The sequence below is a fragment of the Eurypyga helias genome, unplaced genomic scaffold (genome assembly GCF_000690775.1).
Source record: "Eurypyga helias isolate BGI_N326 unplaced genomic scaffold, ASM69077v1 scaffold42302, whole genome shotgun sequence".
Classification (NCBI taxonomy): domain Eukaryota; kingdom Metazoa; phylum Chordata; class Aves; order Eurypygiformes; family Eurypygidae; genus Eurypyga; species Eurypyga helias.
Genome location: NW_010234768.1, coordinates 2,894 through 12,646, shown reverse-complemented (window position 1 = coordinate 12,646; position 9,753 = coordinate 2,894). Strand labels below are relative to the sequence as shown.

Genomic DNA, 9,753 nt, shown 5'->3' with positions numbered 1-9,753 from the left:
TTCCTGACTGAATCCAGCACAATATGTCATTTGTTTTGTTTTTTCCTTTCAGGAGCAAAATATGATGGTAACAGGTGGCTTAGCATGGTGGAATGACTTCATTGTTCTTGCATGTTATAATTTAAATGATCATCAGGAAGAGGTGAGGTATTTTGTTTCAAAGTAAACAAATCACGTTTAGAATATTTACTTGGTTCTACACTAGTATTACAAGTATGAAAAGCTCGATACATAGGAGGCTTTTGGTCATATTCAGAAATTCATTATTAATATGTAAGCAATTCTTTGCAAAAAAGTTTATTATTGTTATTAAAAACACTTTGCTTCTGACTACCATGAACCTACACATTGTTTGAAGACTTTGTGACATTTTTGCATGTTAGCTTGAAGCCTGTTTTTAGGTATCTAGTTACCATATTTTGGGACACTTTTGTAAGATTTTAACTTAGATGGACAGAACAGCTTTACTTCTTGCTTTTTAATACTAACAAATGAAAGTCCATCCTTATGTTTGTTGTTCAGTACTTCAGATTTCTGTTCTTTAACCTCTTTGGTTGTAATAGTACGATGCAACAGATTAAACATTTGCTGAAACAAAACCCCAGGAATTGCTAGAAATCCTTGACAATGATTCTACAAAAAAAGAAAATAATTGAATGTGGAATCTCCATTAGTTTGTTGGTAAATGGAACCTGTATTCAAACTTCTCCTTTTCCTTGTAGCTGAGAATCTACCTGAGGACATCTAATCTTGACAATGCATTTGCACACATCACCAAAGTGCAAGCAGACACGTTACTACTGAGTGTCTTCCGGGACATCGTAATATTGTTCAGAGCAGATTGTTCCATTTGCCTTTACAGTATTGAAAGGAGGCCTGAAGGGTGAGTATCAGTATTTGAAAGCTTTTGCAGTCATGTACTTGTAAGTCTGTTCTCAGTCTGAGTAAATTTTTACAATGCTATAAAGTTGTTTGGTAACTTGTGGAGTCAGATTTTTTTTAAGTAGAGAGGGGTGAGTGTTATCTGTAGGCACAAGTGATAGCTCGTGAGTGTTGTCACGTGCATGCATGCAGGTAGCACGCATTAGTTGTGCACGTTTACAGCTGTCTGTTACAAATGTGTTTGAGCTGATAGGAACTTGAAAACAACATAAATAGAAGAAGAAGGTACTAAAGGCACACGCATAGTTGAAAATTTCTAATTAAAAATGTTTCCAACTTTAGAATCTTGAGTTGGTGGGTGTGGTGGCAGAGTAGCAAACATGGAGAAAAAGTTTGGTCTGAGGTGTGGTTGTGGGGAGGTATTTTGGTGCAAAAGAAGTAGCAATATATGAGCCAGGTACTTGTTAACGTTAGTGAATATAAGGAGGAGATAAAGGTTCCCATATAGTTTTTGAAGTGCCTAAGCGATGGATTTTTCTTACAGTTATGGTATCTTGTTTTCAGCAAGAAGGGATCTGTTCTTAGTAAAAATCAAGCCGTTGATCCACTTTAGAGGAAAATACTATCAGTGCTTTTTAAAGAAAATTCCAACAATATCCAAACCCTGGAATTGCCTTATTGAAGGGTGAAGAGTCTCATTCTGAAGTATCTGATGTTGTCTTCTATCCACTCATAGCTGTATTCTCCGAAGCTATCAAGATAAAGTACCCAGCTTAGGTTTATTTGGTAACTTTTTATGGAGTAGGTATGTCGGCCTGTGAGATTCATGGTTAAAAGGAAGTCATTTTGGTCTGTAGAGTAAACTCTTTGCTGAGGTCAGGTTGCTTATTTTCATTAGGTTTACTTCAAGTTACTAGTTTTATGTTAAATATGATTTCAAATATGCTAAACGTAGTCACCTTTCCTTTCAGTCTTAACCCTACTGCCAGTATCCAAGTTCTTCAAGAAGTGTCCATGTCTCGGTACATTCCTCATCCTTTTCTTGTAGTGTCTGTTACACTGACATCAGTGAGGACAGAGACCGGCATCACCTTGAAGATGCCTCAGCAGGTAACAGGTCTATAGAGCTCAAAACTCAAAAGAATTGGTGCCTGGATTTGTTAGCTTGGTCCTTAGAGGTTACCTGGCTGTTAAATTAACCATAAATCAGTGGTTCTTCTCTGTGGTAAAATGCAGAACATTATTTTTTCTGATGCTTGTTGTATACATTTTATGTGTGAATTGTGGGGGCAGTGGAAATAAGCTCCAAACTCTTACTTCTATTTCATTTTTCTTCTTGTCATCTTGTAAAGTTTGGAGCCAAATCTTGGAGGACAAATTAAGCTTTACTATGTCAAGGGTACGTTTCTCTGTTGTGTATTGAAAGCTGAACACCAGAGCAATCCATGACATTACGAAGCGCCTTTCTTGCAGCAACAGGCCCATTACTCAAAGAATAAACAGAAAAACAGAAAAGATGGCATCTGACCCTGTAAGGTTACTTCTAATCCATTTCCTACTACGCTACAGTAAGATAATCTAGTTATGTCAGGAGATAGGCCAACAGCCAAACACTGACTAAGGTGTGAAGGCGAAGCCCTGTCTGAACTCCAGGAAATTAGTCAGGCCACTGAAAGCACAGTCTAAAGACAACTTGGATTTTTGTTTTTGTGCTTTAAACAAATTAAGCTTAAGTATTTGAGCAGCTGCAGTATGAGGCATATTTTCTTACCAGAACAGCTTCCTTAAGACAGCTCGGAAGCTGCATGGTCTGTGAGGCAGGCCTGTGGACATGTGAAGGTGCGTATTTTTCTCCACAAACCAGAGCCACTGGCAGATACGACAGCAGTAGCACTGATGGAAAATCTGAAGGTTTGCGCTTGCTTCCTTCAGTCCTTCTAATTTAGTGTCCCACAAGGCTGAACACCCACAAGGCTGAACACGTGTCCTGAGACTTTGATATGATCTTAGACAAGGGCAGAAAAGGCAACATGCTTGTGGTTGGTCACAACATCTTGCTGTGAGACAGCGTCCTTAGTCCTGAACTACCTGACCTATGGTGTTTCCTGATTTTTAGAAAAAGCTACTGAAACTTCTTAGAGCACTAGTAATATAAACTTAGCTTCAGACTCAACAAATATTAACCCTCTTTTTTCCTAACTAAGAACTTCCTAACTTCAAACTTTGTCAATCCTCCTGATCAAAAGTATTAGTGTTAGCACTGGAGATGACGCTGGACTGTAGACAAAGCAACGTGTCTGACTTAGCAGAGTGTGTCAGCCTTTTCAGTGTTGTGACCTTAACGCCACATGCTGCAAAACTTACCTACAGGCCCTCTACCCATGTATTTTAAAACTAAACTTCATGCACAGTATGGTATTAGCTTCAGTGACTTGGTTTAAGATTAAAAAGAACCAGTTCTGAAACAAATCTTTAGAAAGAATTCTTTGCTTTCTTGACATACCTAAATAGACAGGTTTTTCTTTAACTGTAGCTTCTGAAAATTCAAGATGCAGTACATTTGTGGCTAAATTCTTTCTGGTTCAAATTTTTTTGGCTTGTGTACCAGTGCTAGACTTGGCAGTTAGATACTGGCAGTCATATAGTGGTGATGCTGATAGGAATGCAGAGCATTATTTTTCTTAAAATACTGCTGGCTTGCCCATGTCAGCAGGCTTAGTTGGAAAAATCCTGTATCAAATAAACACATGGAATGAGTCTGGTGAACAAAAAACCTTCCGAGTATTTACTCTTTTGCACAAGAAGTACATAAGAGAATCTGTCTGTAGGTACTCAGTTCTACTTGATTTTTGAGTCCTCTTGCAGTGAATTAGGCTGTTCGTCACCTCTGCATGGCAGTGCAGTTAACTTACTCCTTTTATTCTGGGTTTGTATTGTGGTTATGGGTAAAATAATGCATTCTGAAAGCTTAAATAATTTGCGTGATACCCTTTTCTTCTTAGGCTTGTGAGGCTGAAAGTATTATGCTAAACTTAGCAGGACAACTCATCATGTTGCAAAGGGATCGATCTGGACCCCAGATACGAGATAAGGATAATAATCCTAATCAAAGGAAGCATGTGAGTAAATATATGTGGCATACTGTATATGTCTTGAAAAGTGTTGTCAGTGACTGAAGAGGTTGTGGAAGGGAGTGGTCCAGGCATAAAGAAAAGAAGTCTATAATGTGAGGCAGTGTCTACACTTCCATGCTGAATTGTTGGCTGGAATTAAATCACTAGTCACATGATACTTCTTTCTTTTTTTTTTTCCCCTCTAAAAATCTGTGAAACGCTACTACTTAGTTTTGAGAATGTCTAACTAAAGTGTTTACTACTTGTATTACAGTGAAAGGTAAGAATTTTAAGCGTAAAGGTCCTGTGCAAAATTTGGTATGCTTTAATGACAGAAAATCTCCAGTCTCTCTAAAACTGTTCTGCTATGTTTATGCAACATGATCTTTTTTTGTAGAGTGTGTTTACAGAGTTCATAAAAACAACAATAGAAATCAGTGACTGAACTTTCCAGTTTTTCTGAGCTGATGAAAAACACTTCTTCCTGAAACAAGGACTTTGGGAAAGAATTTTAGATGAAGAGTTGTTAGCAGCTCAGTGAAATACTAGCACATTTGGTGTTTGTAGTAATTCTGTCAGTTGTAGGTTGGACTCCTGGGCTAATGGAAGAAGCCAAGAACAGGGTTTTATTTTCCTCCCTTATTGACACCCTTCTGGCTTCCGGACTAAGTATAAGGAGGTTAAGAAAAATGAAAGAAATTACTTTTGAGTTAATATAAGCAGTAAGTGGTGTTTTCCCCAGGAGCTGGGGTGCAGTCATGGGATAAGCAGGTTTGTTTCTTCTTTCTTAGAAGGATTGCATGTTTTGAAAAGAGTATTTCTAGCTTAAAGAGTTCTTTTGAAGAGAGTGTGGAGGGGAAAAAAAAAGAATAATCAATTCTGCGCTTTTTTTTTTTTTTAAATAGCTGCCTTTTTGTGCACCAGTTGTCCTAGCCCAGTCTGTTGAAAATGTATGGACTACTTGCAGGATCAACAAACAGAAACGCCACTTGTTGGAGGCTCTGTGGCTCAGCTGTGGTGGGGCGGGTATGAAAGTCTGGCTTCCCCTGTTTCCCAGAGATCATCGAAAACCGCATTCCTTTCTGTCAAGACGGATCATGCTGCCTTTTCACATCAACATCTACCCCTTGGCTGTTTTGTTTGAAGATGCCTTGGTTCTTGGTGCTGTTAATGACACTGTGCTCTATGACTGTTTATACACTCAAACCAGTGCTAGAGAACACTTAGAGTTTCTCTTTCCTTTCTCCATTGTTGAGAGAACCTCTCAGATCTACCTCCATCACATTTTACGCCAGCTCTTGGTTAGGAACCTCGGTGAACAAGCCTTGCTTTTGGCCCACTCGTGTGCCACATTACCATACTTTCCTCACGTACTAGAACTGATGCTTCATGAAGTGCTGGAAGAAGAAGCTACCTCGCGGGAACCCATTCCCGACCCTCTGCTTCCCACTGTGGCGAAGTTCATTACAGAGTTCCCCCTCTTCCTGCAGACAGTTGTTCATTGTGCTAGGAAGACAGAATATGCCCTGTGGAATTACCTTTTTGCTGCTGTTGGAAACCCGAAGGACTTATTTGAAGAGTGCTTAATGGCCCAGGACTTGGACACAGCTGCCTCTTACCTTATTATCCTACAGGTAATGGTACCTCATAAATCGCAGGAGAGGTGATATTTACTAGCGTTGTAGTATTTACTCTCAACATAGACAATATTTGCTATGTCCCCTTACGAAGGGAGGGAGGGGGATATCATGCAGTGTAGGTATTTAGACAAAAAGGAAAATAATGTAATGAAACTTGCTTCTTCTCATCTCCGGTATACTTGAATGTGACATGGTGTGGCTTGACTTGATAGGACTTTCGTTGCTCGATGGCAAAAGCACATGATTTAATTGTGCTCTGTTACTTGCAGAATATGGAAGTTCCAGCAGTTAGCAGACAACATGCCACTCTCCTGTTTAATACTGCCTTAGAGCAGGGAAAGTGGGATCTTTGTCGTCATATGATCAGATTTCTTAAAGCCATTGGCTCTGGAGAAACAGAGACACCGCCAGCTACACCAACAACTCAGGTTTGTGATGAAAACAGTAAATACTGTGCATCAAACCTTGTATCACTGATCTTGTTATTCTGTAGCATGTCTGCTCCTTTGACTGAATGCTTGGGTTTTCTTGTTTTTAGGAACCTAGTTCAAGTAGTGGCTTCGAGTTCTTCAGGCATCGCAGCATTAGTTTATCCCAATCAGCGGAGAATCTCCATAGCAAATTTAACTTGACAAAAACACTGAGTATGCCCTCTGGCCCATCTGGGAAAAGGTAATTGGTAGTAATCTCTTCTTCCTCATGTTAGGTACCCTACTAACTCTGACCAATTTAGGTTATGGAAGCATGTTATGTAATAGAGTTAGTTTTGTCAGTCTCCCACATCCTTCTGCATTTGTCTTGTCCTGACTCTCGTGACATCTGTGCACCTCTCGTGTTCTTGGGAGAGCGTGTTCTCAGACACGTAAATATGTGTGTGTTTGAGTGTGTACAGACAGACACATTTACATGGATACTGCTGACCAAAAGCCTCTGCATCCACTGGATGCATATACAGTAATTTAAATAGGCTATGGCATGCCTTATATTTGACGATCTGTCTGGCTGAAAGACGTGTCTTGAACGGCGCGCAGTACTGCAGCATCACAGTATATGCTGCACTGTGATGCTGTGCACATCCTGGGGTGCTAGTGTGTTGCCAAGCCACGAATAGTGCCTTGGACACCCTGGGGTGAATCCCTCTTAAACCGCTGTATGCAGAATTCATATTGGTCGGTATTAATACTCAGAAGCAGCACTGAGCTGGGCTTCACTGTATCTTGGTTTTGGCTTTTTTCCTCGTACAGGGCCTTCAAAACAATCTTAGTACAAATGGAAATGCTTTTATTTAGTGATTTTCCATAGAGAGTACTATCTTAAGAGTTGTGATAGGAAGGGTCCTGGACTAATACTTGACTCATTCTCTAAACCTGTTTCTCAGAAGTCACTTTGCAGTGGCATCTGCCTTTTATCTCTCCTTCTTTATTATTTTTCTGCATTGCTAATAGTTTAATACCCTTTGGACATTGCTGCTGTTGTAACTTCCTTCCCTTATTTCACTACCTGTTGAGGCAGTGGGATCTTTTAGAGAACTTAAATAGCAAGGAATGGGGGAAACCGCTTTTGTTGGTACATGGAAAGCTCTCACCACTACTCTGGTCACCCTACTTCTTGTGGTTGTGGCCAACAGCCTTCATGACTCCGCCTTACCCATCTTAATGTCATTGTTCTCCGGTCTGTCTACAGGTGGAGTAAAGACAGTGACTGCGCCGAGAACATGTACATTGACATGATGCTGTGGCGGCACGCTCGGCGTCTGCTAGAAGAAATCAAGCTGAAAGACCTGGGCTGCTTTGCCGCACAGCTGGGCTTTGAGCTCATTGGCTGGCTCTGCAAGGAGCGAGCCAGAGCTGCGCGTGTGGAGGATTTCGTGCTCGCTTTGAAGAAGCTACACAAGGATTTCCTATGGCCATTTCCAGTCATACCGGCTTCGTCCATTAATTCACCTTTCAAGAATGGGAAGTACAAGACAGGTGCTGTAACATCTGAATTGATTTGGACACGGTTTCGCTCCTGCTAGTCCTACACCCATCAGTCTGAATCTGTCCTTCCTCAGTTCAGCCAGGCAGAGAACCGGCTGAGGCTTGCCGCCTGCACGGCTTTCTCACAGTCAGCCTGTGTTTTTTGAGGGGACTCCCTTCAGCACAGACAGCATCTCTTGCATAGCCTGATTACGCTACTGTTTCTGATGGGGTTTCTTGTTTTCTCTGGTGCACTGAACTGGATATCATGTGTGCAGATTTTGAGTTTAACATGGATGTTGCTCTTTGATGTAAATTCTGCTACAGAAAATTACTAAAATCAACATTCTTCTATAGTCCTTGTGTGAGGATTTGATTAACTTTAATATAAAAGTAGTGTTGCTAATTGAAATTTGCTTTATGTTCAAGAGTAAGAATGTAGAGGACTTGCTGTAATCCTCCTTTATATTATTAATCTCTCAGCTCACTAATTTTTCTTCTCAGGGCAAGGCTCATCCTAGCTGCCAAATCTTCCTCTTTTTGGTAGCAGCAGCACTATTATTTAGTTCTGCTGATGCAAACGCTTTATAAGCTGATACTTCCTTCATGCCAGTGCTGATGTAAAAATCATAGAATCACGGAATGGTTTGGGTTGGAAGGGACCTTAAAGACCATCTAGTTCTAACCCACTTGCCATGGGCAGGGACACCCTCCACCAGACCAGGTTGCTCAAAGCCTCATCCAGCCTGGCCTTGAAGACATCCAGGGATGGGGCATCCACAGCTGATAAGAAATTTTTGAAATACCTAAACTTGCTGGGTTCCTTTTCTTTTGGTGATCCCTCAGAAAAGTAATTGAATATTGCCTTAAATAAAAGTTTTAGCTTCCTGAAATGCTTTGAGAGAACTTTAAAACTTTTGGTTTTGATGGTTACATCCTTTTTGTTTAGTGTGGTTTTTTGTTTGTTTGTTTTTGTTTCAGCTGTGGGGGAGCAGCTGCTAAAATCTCAGTCTGCAGACACCTTTGTAAACATGGAAATGGACACAGGGGTTTCAAACACACCTCGGAGTCGTAGCTGGCTTGGCACTATCAGCTCCTCCCAGAGAGAGATCGACACGGTTTCATCCCATGGACCGCACATGCAGGATGCATTCCTCTCTCCTTTGCTAAGTAAAGGTTAGTCACTCTTCCTCCTGTCTGCTCATTGGAAAAATGCACCTGCAAGCGCACACTGGTATTTGGATATTTGCATCCTACTGCTGTATTGTTGCTTCTCAGCTGCTGAGAACCGTAATTCAGAGAAAAAAACAACCAAACACAGAACCAGAAAGAGGGCTGGTTGAAAAGTGAGCTGAAATTGTTACCACAGACTGATAATGCCCCTGTTGTACGTCTTCAGGCACTTAAAGTGAATATGAAATTGATATTTGCTGAAGTTTCTGGCTGTGGTGCTAACTTGAAATTTAGTATTTTTACAGTCTGGCTGGGAAAAGTGTTCTGTTCTTTACCTTTGCCTCTTGCATGGGTCAGCCTGATACACAGGTTGGCACTGTTTTAATGCATAAACTTTCTCCTTTTGGGTGTCTTTAGAAAGATACTGGATACAGTCTTAACTGAGGAAGTTGAGGAAATTATAGTCCCATATAGTTTTATCTCTTTCTATGACTTCATTCAAATAGCTTTTCTAAAAGCTCAGTTTTATTCTCTACGTATTTTATTTTTGTCCTCTATCCATTATCCTCTATTTCTCTGACCACGGGGACAGGAAATGCTTGTCTGACCATTCATCTCTTACTATAATGGTTTTGGCTTTGCTGTTACTGTTCCTCTGAAAATTCTGTGGTTATGTCTGCTCTTCATATTTTTATTAGAAACACTTTTTGTAATTTGTGCAGGTAAATATAACATTACCGCGCATTCAGAATCTTCAGGGTTTTGTATGAAGAACTTGCTAATGCATCTTCATTTTTAACAAAGTTAAAGGTTAAGAAAGCAGTATCTTGAGGCAGACTTAAACCCTTCCTACAGACTTAAATCAAGGGTTACAGGGTGTCAGAGGCTGTCACTGTGCTCCTAGAACGATTGCCAACACATCTTTAGGATCCCTTACTGATACTAACGTGCAGAATTGTTTTTATTTGTTAGAAAAACTGCCGCATT

At 40.4% G+C, this 9,753-nt stretch overlaps 1 protein-coding gene across 1 annotated transcript in view; it reads left to right on the top strand.

The window, feature by feature from the left end:
- Positions 1 to 52: 52 nt before the first annotated feature.
- RIC1 (RAB6A GEF complex partner 1) overlaps positions 53 to 9,753 on the top strand; it is a gene marked incomplete at its 5' end in the record, with an annotated part of 11,056 nt that continues 1,355 nt past the window's right edge. The window contains 9 exons of the mRNA XM_010146553.1: positions 53 to 142; positions 723 to 883; positions 1,854 to 1,992; positions 3,885 to 4,001; positions 4,901 to 5,629; positions 5,905 to 6,063; positions 6,174 to 6,307; positions 7,319 to 7,605; positions 8,575 to 8,769. Of these exons, the coding sequence (XP_010144855.1) occupies positions 53 to 142; positions 723 to 883; positions 1,854 to 1,992; positions 3,885 to 4,001; positions 4,901 to 5,629; positions 5,905 to 6,063; positions 6,174 to 6,307; positions 7,319 to 7,605; positions 8,575 to 8,769 (2,011 nt within the window). The remainder of the gene's footprint in view (positions 143 to 722; positions 884 to 1,853; positions 1,993 to 3,884; positions 4,002 to 4,900; positions 5,630 to 5,904; positions 6,064 to 6,173; positions 6,308 to 7,318; positions 7,606 to 8,574; positions 8,770 to 9,753) is intronic.